Here is a 16168-nt window from a genome sequence, read left to right on the forward strand (position 1 = left end):
TCTTCATAATATGGCTTTAACTGAAACGTAAATACTTTAAGTATTTAACATTTTAACACCAGCACTTGGTAGTTAAACTGTCAAATCTGTAAACCAAACCCCACTGCTTCAAACATCAACCATCCGATAACTATCAGATACTGGCTGAAAGTACCTGTTGTTGCTTGGGAATTGTAAGAAACCAACCTCATCTCTCCCCATCTCACCCTCCACCACCTTCTCTCTCTCCCCCCCCCTCCTATCTATCTCCTTCCCCTTATCTCTCTTCCTCCCATCACTTTCTTTTAATACCTTATGATCTCTCCAATTCTTTCTGCATCTCTCTCCTTTTCCAGCATTCTTACTTTCTCCTCACTTGCCAACAGACTTCCTCACTTTCTTTCTTTGTCTGCTTTCTGTGTAAACGTATACTATAAAGTTTATAGCTATCTGACTCCTTATCTGCCACCAGGCTATGGGCATTATGATGTCACCAGTCTGATGTCACGTGCCAGATTCATAGCCTACCTGCCAGGTACAACAGCCAGTGGCTGACCTGCTTACAGAAATTGTAATAACTCATCGAATGCATCCGATTAAAAAAAATATAGTCAAAAATCTGCTCATTTATCTCAGGAACCATCATGCAAGTTTCATTACAATATCTTAAGAGGTGTCCAAATGCATAGCGAACAGACAAACAACTTTCCCAAATATATAGTAGATGAGCATGAACCGTACGGTACCTAAATACTGCCATTTTAAATTTTAGAACTACTGTTTATTTCTAAAAGCTCTGTTAACAGTAGCTCTAAGAATAAATTCCAACTGTCAGACATGTTTCAACTATCCTTATCTATATCTATACACTTTTCTCTGACTCTGGCCATAAGATGAACGATCTGAAGGTGGCCATACTCCAAGGTAATCGTAGAACCCCGAAAGAGAGATGGTTGCATGAATACAAATTTATGCAACTGTTTGGGACACTTGACAGTGGCCTAAACCGAGACCGATGTTGTATGAGTTATTACTGACACAAGAGAACTCTCTTCCCATGAGTGCTAATGGCCATGTCTATACATACTGCGCTATATGTATGCACACACAGCTGTCTCTTACACATACAAATACTCTATGTAATCCCATCCCTATATGCCAATAGGGACCACATAGTATCTACACACACTTTTAGTAATGCAACACCCTCTCACATTTCCACACCTACCCACACCATTGATATACAATCCCACTCCACACACACCTTTTGTAAAGCGCTGTATACACTGTGGGCTCTTTATTTATTTATATTTACATACTTGCGCAGACACACACACACACACACACACACACTCTTACATCCCTCATATTCAGGGACTATTTAACACTTCAAGTCATAAATCGCACACTACAGAGGGGGAGGGATGTGCTCTAGTCACATTCCAGGATGCACTGCTTTTGAGTAAACCCTTTGTCTGCTTTATTCAGTGTAACTTCGCCGTAAGAAGAGATCTCGAAAGCTCGCACAAATAAAAGCATTTCGTTAGCCACAGAACAGTATCGTCTATTCATTTTATATGTATATGTATATATATATATATGTATATGTGTGTGAGTGTATATACTGTATATATATATATATATATATGTATGTAGAGGTATCAGTACCGTGTTAGCCGAGCTTCAATAATCAAAAAAATTAAAAAATAAATAGATGATACCGTTCTGTGGCTAACGAAATGCTTTTATTTGTGCGAGCTTTCTAGATACACTGATCTCTTCTTCCGGCGATGTTACAATGAATGAAGCAAAAGGTAAACTTAAAAACAGTGTCTCTTGGAATGTTATCTGTGCTGTTCCTTCCCCCGGTGTGGATGTGTTTTATGGCTTGAGGTATGTATATATATATATATATATATATATATATATAAAATGTGTGTTTCTATTTCATTGTGTTAACAAATTGTATTTGTACTACATTTGGACATTTGTGTGTGGATCTATTTACAACCCATTTTCTTTTGTGGGTTTTATTAGAATTTGGTTTCTCCAGTCTCTGTCTCCTCTCTCCTCTCTCTCAATAGTTCACTAGTATTCAAATGGACTACTGAAATATATTGCTACACACCAAGCAAGGGGTCCTCTAAATGAAAAAAAATGTTAAGTGTAAGCCAAGAATAGCACGATAGATATATATCTGTAAGATACTACATGATGTGGTCCATTAACTCTCTCCTATCCACACCAACTACTGTATTTTTGATAATACTGTACCACAGTGACAACTACAAGTATATTCCTGTTCAGGGTTGTATGAAGTCTTTCCACCTGTGCTGAAGCATGGACTGATTGAGCCACCTGTGCTGAAGCAGGGATATCCTGAAAACCTGACCTATTGGTAGCTCTTGAGGATTGAGTTGGTTACCCCTGGTCTAGTGTGCCTTTTTCAAAATGTAAAAACGACCATGAAAAACACTTAGTATTTTCTGTTTTAAGTGTGCTCACAAATCCTAAACCTGTGCCTGCCTATTAAAGTATCAGTATTAAATGAGGAATGCCATCATGTGTGAATGCAAGAGATTAAAATGTTTTCTTTATAACCACAAGACATTTTCATACCACACGTGTTTGTTTTTATGCTCTTACAGACCAGCAGAACTTGCAACAAGGTACGCCAATTTCTCAGAAGGTGTGTGCAGACCCGGCTTTGCTTCTGCACTAATGACTGCCATCTTTCCAAAGTAAGTTGCCCAGTAGATAATTTAGCTACCAATTTAATTTTGTGACATCTTCCGACATTTTAGGACTACTAACCCCTATGTATGTATGTATGTCTTTATTTATATAGCGCTATTAATGTACATAGCACTTTACAGTAAGTAATACACGTGACAATCATATAAATAACAAATAATACAAATAACAGATCATGGGAATAAGTGCTTCAAACTTAAACATTTACATTTAGAAAGAGGAGTCCCTGCTCTGAAAAGCTTACAATCGAATTGGTAGGTAGGAAGGACGCTGGTAAGTGCGTCTGCAAGGGGCCAAGCATTACTGTATGTATTAGGTGTATTGTATTAGCCGTGGAGCTACTCATATGCTTTGTTAAGCTGGTGTGTTTTAAGGTGGGTCTTAAAGGTGGATAAAGAGGGTGCTAGTCGGGTGTTGAGGGGAAGGGCATTCCAGAGGTATTGGGCATAAAGTGTAGTGGCTGTGTGCTAAGGGAGTAGCATAGCAGTAAAAATATTGACAGTCGGACAGCAAAATTCCTACAAGTTGATCTCTGTTCCCAAATTGTAAACTGACTGCAGATGGAATAGAGCTTCCTCCATGGAACATCTGTGACCTATGTGACTTGATAAGTGTTGACGACCATAAATCAATATCAATCCAAAGGAATCTTCTCATATAGAGATGACCGCTTATGTAGCTTTGCGTATATAGAATTTTCCAGTCACTATTTCCTACCCCGTTCCCGCGCCGGCACAGTCATATTCATACAGGCAAGAGCACCACGTGAGGACACTACCCCCAATGAAAACCATTGGCTGCTAAGTTACATTTTTTCCGGTCTTTATCGGTTCTAACCGGAAAACCCCCAATGATTGGTTGTTGGTGTCTTGTCAAGGTTTTCCCTATTTATAATCATAAAATTCCCGATTTGGTAAAAAAAAAAAAACTGAAAGGAAGACACCAAGATGGATGAAAATTATAATGTATATGATGTATATGCCAGTTCACTTAATGTAACTATGTGTAACCCCAGCACTGCCTGCACTTACCAGGACTTACATGCTAGGGCCAGGGAACACATAGACAGGGGCACTAGGCTACATATGTATTTGTAACCATGTATTTGTCATCATAACTCTGTGCCCAGGACATACTTGAAAACAGGAGGTAACTCTCAATGTATTACTTCCTGGTAAAACATTTGATAAATAAATTAAATTAAATATGTTCTCTTTGATCCCCCTGGTAGCCACTTTTCACTTTGCTGTATAACCTGCAGAAGTGTTTTTACTCAGATATAATTTCCATATAGACACCTGCAATAAATTGAAAGCTTAAAAGCATAGCTTGCCTTGGGGAGACAGCATGAAAATGCTATCTTTATTTATTACATGTTAAGCTGTGGATAGATAGGAATACAGTACAAGTGTCAGGAATGTGTAAACAGTTCTCCCCAAGAGTATGAACATAGAGAAAATCTAACTATTCACAAGAGTCAGGTTGGTTAGTTACTGACTTGGAGTACAATTTGAACGAAGAGTCCTGGTATAACGTATGAACCACATTTTGATGACAGACAATTTCCTGCAATTGGTTAGTATTGACAGATTAAAAAGTAGCAAGAATTGAGGATTCTAACCCCTGCATTTCTAGTACTCTCCAAACCACATCTATACATCATTTTTCATTTTCTCTGGAGGGCACTATGACCCCTGTGGATGCTTATTTATTTTTACACAGCATGAAAAAAGCATACTGGTGTCTGCTTTATAAACTCGTGTAGCGTGATAGGCTAACATGAATATCAGCAGGATGAACATCAGCAGGACTTCAGCACTCTTCTGTGACTACAGTAATCTATACTTTTGTATTAAGACCTATTTATGTTTATTAAGAAAATATACATTAGCAGCTGTCTACCATTATCTTGGAATGAAAATAGAATGTTACATAATAAATACAGAAGCTGAAAACCTGGGGAACTTTAATGACATAGTTTTCCCCTCTCTATGCTTTTGCACCTCATTCTATGAATTTTCTGGTCTATTGAGCCTTCAAATACCAATTTAATGTCTCCCTTACCTAAAAGTGTTTGACTGTGCTAAAGAGTCAATTTTGTTAACTGAGCTTAAATATGAATTACGTATTGATAAGTCTGTACAATCTTGCATTCTTTATTTTACCTTGAGATACATTACTTTATTTCAAGCATCATATTCTGCTGTATATTCTGTTCTCATAGAGATTTATGCTTCAAAATCTGGTCAGAACCCTTCAATCTCAGTGTGTGTGTTTGTGTGTGTGTGTGTTTGTGTGTGTGTGGTGGCTGGACGGCTTCGTGGTAGGGTCCACACAGTGTATTTGAGGCCTTAACAAATGCCTCAGTGGTTTATTTTTCCATATCGAGAACACAGTATTGGACACTATCCCTTTAAGGCAGAACCAAATCATGAAAACCAAAAGCATACTCCATATTAGGGAGGCTAACTTAACATAACAGCCTAACTATCTGACTGGCTAGCTAGGCTACTTCCATTCCAAACAATCCATGTTGAATGTCAAAATATAATGCCCTTAACTGTGGTGCTGGGAATCCATTCCAGGAGCCTCCAGGAAATCCCTCTGGAACTGTCACACCTTCAGAAAGTATAGCTCTGCTCGCTCGGCAGGATGTGGAGATTCCGTGTCTGGGTGGGGATCCCAGCATGCCCTGCGTCCCTCAGACCTGGGGAACCGTACCACCCGGCATCCTTGCTGGTTGGGGAAAGTCTCTCAGTTCTGGCAGCTTATTGACTGCCTTTTAATCCCCTTTGTAATCAGGAGGTCAGACTGAATTAACCAGGTGTACCTGCAGATTCTCTCTCAAGAGGAGTTTTACCTCCTGCATGTTGGAAAGCACACACTGCCCCTCACTCTAGCACACAGAATCCATGACTGTCACAATATATATATATATTAGGTATGTATGTATGTATGTATGTATGTAACCCTCCTGCCCGGCTCTTAGGGAGTATACATCAGTGTCTGTATTATTGGCTACTCAGGAGGCATTACCTTGTGCAGGCTGGGCGTTGGTAAGCAAAGCTGGGCACAAGGAACTTTATTCATTCAAACAGCAGCTTTATTTCACATGCATGTTGGTATGAACATTGTGACCTTCTCTCTTTTCCTGCCTGAACCCGGTCTTCCCTAGCTGCCCCTATCTCAGCCTGCTAGCGAGGTGCTGAGGCTTGATCCCCTTTTGTTACTTAACAAACCCCTCTTCTGGGCAACTTCGGTAGAGCTTCATCTCTTTAGGGCCCCTGTCGGGCCATGTGCTGATTTCTCTGTCGGTGATCTGTCTCCCTCTAACGGGCACTGCATGCCACGTCATGCCGATCTGGAGTAGGGACAGCTATAGACCTTCTGAGGGGGCTGGTCCAACTATCCTGCAGGGCTGTTCTCTGCGGAGCCCCCTCTGGGCATAGGCTGTCACTATAGAAATGTAGAGAGTAGCAACAAGCCATTCATAAGGCCTCTATCTAACTGGAGCACTTTCCCTAACTATAAAACAACAAGAAGGGGATCCTTACCCTATCTTTATCTCTACACTAAACACTTACATACTATTTACAGTGAGATCCCCCCTCTGGGTCTCCTCCAGGGATCTGAGTTCCAGAATCTATCCCTTTACTATTTATATCCTAGCCTGATGTCACTTTCCCCAGGCAGAAAGGAGCAGGGCTTAACCTCTGCTGAACCACCCCAGCACCATGTGATGGGGAAGGGGCATTACTCTGTGTGGTCCCACACAGTTAACCCCTTAAGGCCCTAATAATCCCAAAGGGGGTTACAACACCAAGTTAGGGCAAAGAGATTAATTTATTATATCCAAATTGCACACAGGCCCAGGCCTATGTGCTTCTTCAAGGGTCTCCTGGGGACCGAAACGTCGGGCCTGTGTGCTATTTGGAAATAATAAATTCATCTTTTTACCGTAACTTAGTGTTGTGACGGTAATATAGATCACTTGTGATCTAATTCTGAATATCCCGTATCTCCTTTACTGTGCACCACGATTGCCTGTAAGGTTCTTTACTCCATGTGTGCCACCATCTTGTGGATTTATACATATATATTACTTTTGGTTGTTATCATGGTTTTTGATATCCCTTGGAATCTAGTCGAGTATCATCCCTGTTCAATTATGGTAATTTCTTCTTGCGATATATCCAGCCAACTGACATTTTTATTCATTGTGATAATGTCAGTGAGATGATGAGCTTATGTAGCTTTGCGTATAGCATGTTCCAGTCACTATTTTCTACCCTCTAGTGCGTAAACATTTTTGGAGCCGAGGATACAGAGAGATGTTTAATTTAAAAAAGTAGGTGGGAAGCATTGGGGGGGGGGGGGGGGTCTCACAGCTGAACCCTGTTAATTTCAGCTCCGGGAACCCCCTGCCTCCCGAGATATATATGATCATCTTAAGACCCACATCTTTACGTTCGGATGAGCTTGCCGGAGGCATAGATATCCGCCTTGCCAGGACTACTCCTAAATTTGGGGGGCATACAAATATCTGACCTTTGCACCATAATTATTGTGGCATGTTTGGTATTCATTTGAACAGCTGAACTTCCTTGCCAAAAATATCTCTTCCCTATTTTTGTGTACACTATACACCAAAATATCTTCTATTTGGTAGATCTGTTGGGAAATGATTAGTGGCCCTTTTGTCACATTTTCTGCTACCCAAAGGGGGGCATTTCAGGGATTTATGGCCCCCTTTGATGTTGGCACGAAGTGCCTCTGGTAGTTCTGGGTACTGTTCACCAGACATCCAAAATATAAACATATTGTTCCTTTATGGTTTTATTACCCCACACCCCCTGTAATAAATATGTATTCTGTGTGTAATACAGAACTGGAGCGGTGTGACAAATTTCTGCTATCCCATCTATTGCCAACTTTGTATTCCTGACATTTCTGCTGATTCTCTAGAAAGAAACTGAGAAGTCACGCTACAGGATTCTGCAAGATAAGTGGGAGAAGCCCAAGCAAAGCCAACGTGCCTTTCAAAGATCCGACCAGGCCGCTCTTTAGGCCTCACCAGGGACTATTATCTAAACATTCCCCTAGTTCTGTTGCTTTATTCGCCAATAAAGTTGGCCCATTAATATTGGCTAGATTTGACTCTAACCTCTATGAGACAGAAGAAAAACAGACACTTTTGAAATGTCATATTAACTCCAGATGAATTTAACTCTGTGTATGCTGGATTTGTAGCACAACTACACAGAAAAAAAAGGCATTATCATTACAAGTACCATCTTAATCCAATGGTGGTAATTTATTTCTGCCATATGTCCAGCCCACTACTATTTTAGTTTCTTCACCCTTGTGACGATTCATTGTTTTTCTTGTCTCTTCGGGTAATACCCATACTTTTGTGAGTTGTCTAAAGCTTTTGAATTATCTCCACATTTAAGGTCCAAGTTTTACATCCATACATGAGCGTAGGCAGAATACACTGGTCAAACACTTCCCTCGAGGCACAGTGGTAGTTTCTATTTCTGTGTGTGTGTGTGTGTGTGTGTGTGTATATTATATATATACTAACAATAATTTTATTATATAGATATATAATAAAATTATTGTTAGTCCAGTTGCATTAGTGTACTAAATTGATATTTTGGGACGAGCTTTCAAGAATTTTACTCTTTTCCTCAGGTCTAGCAATACTGATTTTAGACGTTTCTCTGCATTTAACACAGATGCAAAAACCATCCATCTGATTCCACCTTCACATTTCTTAGATTATCTCACAGTTGAGAGTGCACACTCCTGTGCAGTTGTACAATATTGAGATGGGGAAGTTGCGGGTGAGCTAAAGAGAGGCAAGAAACCACAGATTATTATGATTAAATTGCTGATCGGGGGAGATAGAATGTGGAAAAGAGGCACATCATTCACTCCAGTAACTTTGAGGCAGGAGTAAAATGAAAGAGATTCTGTTTCCACTACTGAATGACCTCTGCTCCATGACCTTCTGTGAAGTGGGGTCTAGCCAAATTACAAAGAATTGGGATGTTCTCTTGTCTTGTGGCATTTAGTAATCGTTCGAAACCTCTCATCCCAGCCGTTAATGGTGATATCCATCAGGGAAGTACTTTATGACCGTAGACTGCAGGGTTAAGGGGTCTCTTGTATCCTACACCAGACGAGTTAAACAAAAGACCTTTTTTCTATGAAACACATACATTCTTCTTAATGAACAATGTGGCTGGGTAGACGAAATTACAGTGGTTAGTTTGGATTCTATATCTTTGGTACAGGCAACGCATAGCCTGCAATTGAGGGATTCTTTCTGAATCAGCAACCCACTAAAAGTGTATTTGAAGGATAAACTTGACTCAGTAGCCAAAACCAAATGAAGCAGAAAAGCAGTGATATCCTTAAAACCTAACCTGTTAGTGGCTGTTGAGAACAGAAATCGAGCTATTAGTTACCATCACGTACAACACCACTACGTGTGTGTGTATTTGTGAAAGGGGATCATAACATCTAGCTGACTCGCATCCCGGTAGGGCACTAAAAATTAGCACTCCCCAAAAACCGGCACACTCCTCCCCATTTACGCTGCCATCACCAGGATTAATTGAAGGTATTAAAACCTCAGGAGTCCTCGGTCCCCCTCATGCTAGAAAAATATGTAATTAACACAAAAAACTAAATTTAGCAAAACGTGTCCAAAAATGCAGTTAATCTTTTCAAATAAGGTAAAAGATTCAAATTGACGTCTTATCGATATCGATAGAATACCCCTCTTAGATGAATTCTGACATAGGTACTCAAAATCCTTTTTAATCCCCAAACGTTGCCACTATGACAAAGGTTAGGCCGACCTTTTGTGGGTGTATCTCCCACTCATCAATCTTTTATGACATTTATGGCTAATGTTACTAGGAAAGAGAGAATTGTTTTAATTAAATACCTAACTCTCTCCCGGTAACAACTAAATATAAACACTACCAACATCATTGCGTTCGGGTGATTTTAACGCACGCACAGAGATTGGTTTTGATAGCGCTACTTCTAATTTTGAGGGGGAAACAAATGATCTGACAGGCAATCCAGACACTCCCTGACACATGATATTGTTACACGTGTATTCCTGCTCGTGACAAATCTATATCTAATTTTATTGGCAATTTCACCAGATATGAATTATCACCCAGAATGTGACCCTGTGATGTTAGTGAGTGGAGTGTCCTATTGGTCACTTTTGGCTCTGCAGGCGAGAGAAGTTCTCCGGAATGTAAAATCATTCTGCCAAGTGTCACGTGTCCGTTCCATGTAAGCATGGTTCTCCCTTTTATTGTTTTTATTATTTTATTGCCCTAATAAAAGGCAGACCCCATGACCATCCATGTTATCCCCACAGGAGACTGAAGATGATTTCAAGCCTAAATATTAATTATGCTATATTCTTTATACTGTATACATATATATTCAGCATGTTACTAGTTAAAATAAGTAATTTAGTATTAAGTTAGAAATTATATTGGAAAATTGTCTGCAAAGATAAGAAGTTAAATCAGTCTGAAGACAGGCAGGTGTAGGAATGCTTTATGTGATTTAAGAAATGTGGTATGTTTAATGTCTGCTGAGTTGGATAGTATATGATCAAGAGTTTGGAATCAAAGGTTAGTTAAATAGATAGTAGTAAAATACAATACAATAGAGATGGGTCTTAAAAGACAAGCAACATAGGATTAAGTATAGTTACTTAGTGACAGAACAAAGAGGGGTTTCTGAATCGGTAAATATTGCTAAAGACAGAAACAGTGTTCTAAGGTTGATGATTGACTAAGAATATTTGGGCTGACAGTGAGAGAAACATGTAGTGTTGAAATCTATAAAGAGTGTACAGTATCTGGATTTATAGAATTCAGAATCATTTAACACCCAAGCTAAGAACAACTAAGCTAAAGATTCTCCACTCTATAACATTCTATATGCCTGAATGATGTAACCGACTGAAATGATGCTGTGAAATATGTTTTCTATTGTCTCTAAATAAAGTGAGAAAAGAACCAGACCGGGGACTATTTGATATATATTGAAAGGTGGGACATTTATTTGCACCCATCTAATGAGCAAATGTTCAGAGACAGGAAACATAGTTCTTTTAAAAGTTACTTGGTTGCTGTACTGCTTACAACATTTAACCCATTCATCGCTCTACTGTGACAACATTACTGCCCATGTAATTCATGTAAATGCAATCAGTAACTATACCCCCTTAATATCCTGAACATTGCTCTTAATAAAACAATTTATGTGTCTTTTGGTTACAGCTATTTTTTGTTACTAAAACAAAGGTGATTTTTTTTAAGTGTACTGTAACTTAAAGTAACCATTTTGGTGAAATATCTTACAATGCAAGTCTTACTAATATAAAGAAATGTGTCCAGGAAATTCCCATCAATGTAAATGTGTATTTCAAAATCAGAAATGCCTAATGCAGCTAGTGCTTTCTAGAGTAGCTGCGGAGAATAATGAGAAAATGCAGAGGCGGTGTGAAGTCTGAACGTGTGAATGTCGGAGCATCCTACAAACTTTTTTTGCTGGCGTTGGTGTTTTTCAATTATAAATAGTTGATGAAGTTTAATGTCCTTAGGCATCAGGCTACTGTGGGTTTTGCTTGGGCTGCTCAGTACAGTTTAGAGGGCAAAAGGGACTGCACTTCTAATACTTTGTGTACCAGAACAGATAGTGGAGGAATATCTAACCTCAATAAAGACACTTTTTTTCCTTCAATTTACGAGTGCCCGTTGCCTTTCTACTTTGGCATTATATAATTAAACATGACCCATAATTTGAAATGTAGACTGTTTACATGAGATGTTTGTAAACTATATTTTTTGCACTTGTATTATTATAATTTAATAAGTAACCAGTAGTTGTCTTTAAAGTATCTTTGTTAAAAAGGTGTGCTTTTGATCCTAAACATCCCACTTCTGAGACAACCTTTGTAGTGCACTAAAACACGTGGTGCGTTATTCATTGGCTCTTTCTTTCCCCCTTCAATGTAGCTGATCATCTTTTCCCAAGTTTTGAAGGTTGGGTTAGTTTCGTTTCATGTTCATAAAAAGATCATTAAACTTGGCCTCCGCAGCTTTGTCATGGGCTAATGACTGGATAAAAAGACAAGCATCACAGGCATGGGGTCGTAAAGCTACACCAGGCACGCACGTTTTCTGCTCTTCTTGATTCGTCCGGGTGTCTTATTCTGTTCTCCTTTTATAAGAATCGGGGAGGCTGGAGGGGTGGATGTTGGCTAATAACAGCAGCCTCTGTTTACTTTGGTTACATGGAACTTTGGTTCTATTGATGCAAGGATTTCCTCTTCCTATACAAAGAATAAAGCAAATCACTGGGACGTGGTAAGTAAGACTATCTATAGAAATACTGTACCGTAGATTCCTGGTATACAAAATACCATGAATGCCAACCTGAGGAAAATAAAACCATGTGCTGCCGGGCATTACCAAAGTCATGGTCGACAGCAGGTTCAGCACACCATGGAAAGGCTGAGGGTACAGATCCAGGTACACAGAACACTGAGCTCAGCGGGTTTTCATGTTAATGGAGTTCTTACAACTATTCATAAGCATTAGTCATAGTAGGAGTTGAGTAAGTTTCAGCCCTGAAATTCTTGCATACTATAAAGTTTAATTAAAAGGGGATTTTTGATCAGTCCTACCTCTCCCATCGTACTTTCAGTGTCTCTTCTGCTAGCACCTCCTGCTCCTCTATTGATCTCTCTGTGGGGGTACCCCAGGGCTCTGTCCTGGGACCTCTTCTCTTTTCTCTGTACACACTCTCTCTAGGTGACCTAATAACATCTTTTGGGTTTAAATATCACCTCTATGCTGACGACACACAAATATACTTTTCAACACCCGACCTTACACCTGCTGTACAAACCAAAGTTTCTGAATGTCTCTCTGCTATATCATCCTGGATGGCCCTCCGTCGCCTTAAACTCAACATGGCTAAAACAGAGCTCCTCATACTTCCTCCCAAACCTGGCCCTACTACCTCCTTCCACAATACTGTTGGAACTACGATAATTCACCCAGTAGCCCAAGCACGCTGCCTAGGGGTCACACTCGACTCCTCTCTCACATTCGCCCCTCACATTCAAAACATTTCTAAAACTTGTCGCTTTTTCCTCCGCAATATAACAAAGATATGCCCTTTCCTCTGTTGCTCGACTGCTAAAACTCTGACTCAGGCCCTCATTCTCTCCCGTCTTGATTACTGTAACCTCCTGCTGTCCGGCCTTCCTGCCTCTCATCTGTCTCCCCAATGCTGCTGCCAGAATCACTCTACTCTTTCCTAGATCTGTCTCAGCATCTCCCCTCATGAAATCCCTCTCCTGGTTTCCGATGAAATCCCACATCTCACACTCCATTCTTCTCCTCACTTTTAAAGCTTTACACTCTTGTGCCCCTCCTTACATCTCAGCCCTAATTTCTCGCTATGCATCATCCCGACTCTTGCGTTCTGCTCAAGGATGTCTTCTTTCTACCCCCTTTTTATCTAAAGCCCTCTCCCGCCTTAAACCTTTTTCACTGACTGCCCCACACCTCTGGAATGCCCTTCCCCTCAGTACCCGACTAGCACCCTCTCTATCCACCTTTAAGACCCACCTTAAGACACACTTGCTTAAAGAAGCATATGAATAGCACTGTAGATATTCTGAACACATGATACATATAGCTTGGCCCCCTGCAGACGCACTTACCAGAACTCCCTCCTACTGTCTCTGTACGTTCTCCCTACCTACCAATTAGACTGTAAGCTCCTCGGGGCAGGGACTCCTCTTCCTTAATGTTACTTTAATGTCTAAAGCACTTATTCCCATGATCTGTTATTTATATTATCTGTTATTTATTCGATTACCACATGTATTACTACTGTGATGCGCTATGTACATTAATGGCGCTATATAAATAAAGACATACAATACAATACAATCAGTCAAATATTCCTATATGTGACACCTTTGTTTTATTCATTTAAAAAAAAAATATATATATATATATATATATATATATATATTCTGTATTATACATTATATACCCTTTCTAAGAACATGGAAGAGGTATTTTCCAGTGTAAAAAGCAAACATTTAAATATTTCAGTATGTGTTGTTGCTGTTTGTGGTTAGAGTGTAACATCAGCATTGTTTAACTTTCACTGCAAAGGATTTGTTTCTACTAAGCACAGTCTATCCCCTCTGGCTCCTAGAAAATCTCCCCGTGCTGTAAAGGAGATTATTTTGCAAGGTTGGGCCAATCTTAATGTGATGAGACAATGTGTCCACGGGCTGTCGGCATTTACAGCCATTTCTCAATAGCCGATACAGTGCCAAAGGAGCAGCTATAACACGGAATTGGTTAGTCATTAGTTTCTGTATGATTACTGTTACTGTATACAGTATACCTTTTTTCCCTTCATACTCTTATGTAATAGTTTAGCACTGGCCCCTTCAACACTAAAAGGATTTTTTTTAAATATGAATGTGGTAGGAAATAATGGCACTACAAAAAGTGGAGGGCATATTTAGGCTTTTTTCCCTTTTCCCTGTGGTGCCTAGCATAATCCCCCTTTCCCTCGCACTCTCCAACAAAAGAGGGGTGGGGGGGGGGGGGGGAGTGTGGTCTTAAAGCAGCAATACTGCTTTACTTTTGCTGTAAAGCAGGTGACAATATATCATTCTACATTCTTACCCACGCTGGCAATTGTTTGGTGCTCCTGTTATAAATCTTTTAAAGCTGCAGACCAAGCAATATCCTTCATGTGTGTGTGAGTTTTTTATTTTTTATTTTTAATAAATCAGTTCTGTACTATGAGAAAATACTTGTAGCATTAAAAAAAACAACTCCGAATGACATTTTTTTTATGTGTTATAATGTAACAAGCATTTTGTTTTTCTATAGCAACCATTTACAAAGTCACATCCCCTTCCTTTTCTGAAACAGGCTCTGGCACACCCCTTTTTGAGCCCGGTGGTCTCTCTAGCAGTGCACCAATCGTTTCTTGTGACTGCCTGGTCACATGATGTTCCCCACAGAACTTTGCATCTTTGGTCCTCTTCTGCTGCACTGCCAGCCATTTAGTGAACCCCCGAGCCAAATCTTCACTGATCAATCAGCAACTTAGCTAATTACTTATTGTATGGATTGTATTGATGCACATATTAAAGGGGAAAAAATAATAATTAAAACGGAAGCTTGGACTGCTGCTTTAAAAACCTCATTGCGTGTCTAACATAATGCCGTCTTTCAATAAATCCTTCAGTTTGTGTAACAGCAGCTAGAATGTATCCTTATATTACTAAGGTAACATTGACTATTTTTATAGTTTACAGCTCAAACTGGGGGGGAACATTGGTAACAAATTATTACAAACGGGATAGTGTTACAAAGATCTTGCACTGCTTTGGAGGAGTGCTAAAACCTGCTATAGAAATCAAAGGATGCTTTAAACTCGTTAAAAATGTCAAAGACGTGTGTCACGGGAGACCAGGACAATTACACCAGGGATCAGTACACTACACAGAAGTGAATTTATTGGAAAAAGTTTCCACAAACCTCCAATACATAAAACACATACAAGCTCACCTAACTGAGGTAACTGGGGGAACAACCTCAAGTCCTAGGTGCTGGGACCTCTGTCCAGAAGTTTACCCTGAAACACGTTCCCAGGCTTGCACCACTGTCCTTGGTAGTAAGGGCAACACTGCCTTGTTCTCCGTGAGGCAGTAGTTTCAAAGTTCCCACCATCGCTACCCTCCACACTCCTCCGCAAGTCTCCGGAACACCCTCGGATGACTTCGGATACTTAAAGAGTTTTCTTCGGCTCTCCGAGAACTCTGCAACAAGTCTCTGGAACCAAGGCCGGCTTCCTCATATATCCCTCGGACTCCATCCACCAATATACAGGACAGACTGCCGACCAATCCCAGAGTGGATTGTTTTTGGTGTCCAATCAGTGAGTGGGGGTCTTGTCTGCTTTGGCCCAATCCTGAGCAAGGGGAGGTTACCGGACTTGCAGGACAGCCGATTGGGCGGGCTTAAGTCAAGCAGAGCATTTGAACAGACCAATGGGAATTGTGCCTACCGAGCACAGTCCTGGCAACGGTTCCCCTGGTCCTCCCAATACCCCCGAAGGGATAGCAGACTCCGTGTCTGGGCCTGAACAATGGTTCCCCTGTGGTGAGCCACTTTCGACATACCTGGGTCCACAACCCTGCTTCGCTCGACAATGTCCCAAGCCACTCACCTTATCTCTCCCAGGACGGCGCATTTAAAACATTTAACCCCTGGTTCCCGAAGTGCTTGAACCAGGCTACAAAATATAACATCAGACCAATGTGGGCACAGTATACAGATAT

The 16168-nt window shown here is 40.3% G+C and overlaps 1 protein-coding gene across 8 annotated transcripts in view; it reads left to right on the forward strand.

The window, feature by feature from the left end:
* Positions 1-16168, forward strand: part of ST3GAL3 (ST3 beta-galactoside alpha-2,3-sialyltransferase 3) — a 244633-nt gene that overhangs the window by 139761 nt on the left and 88704 nt on the right. For all 8 annotated transcript variants that reach the window (XR_012804050.1, XM_075616099.1, XM_075616098.1 and 5 more), the window contains one exon: positions 2628-2720. Coding sequence is in view for 7 of the 8 variants with exons in the window: in XM_075616099.1 (XP_075472214.1) it covers positions 2628-2720 (93 nt within the window). In the remaining variant the exon portion in view is untranslated. The remainder of the gene's footprint in view (positions 1-2627; positions 2721-16168) is intronic.

The sequence above is a fragment of the Ascaphus truei genome, chromosome 10, assembly GCF_040206685.1.
Source record: "Ascaphus truei isolate aAscTru1 chromosome 10, aAscTru1.hap1, whole genome shotgun sequence".
NCBI classification, from domain to species: domain Eukaryota; kingdom Metazoa; phylum Chordata; class Amphibia; order Anura; family Ascaphidae; genus Ascaphus; species Ascaphus truei.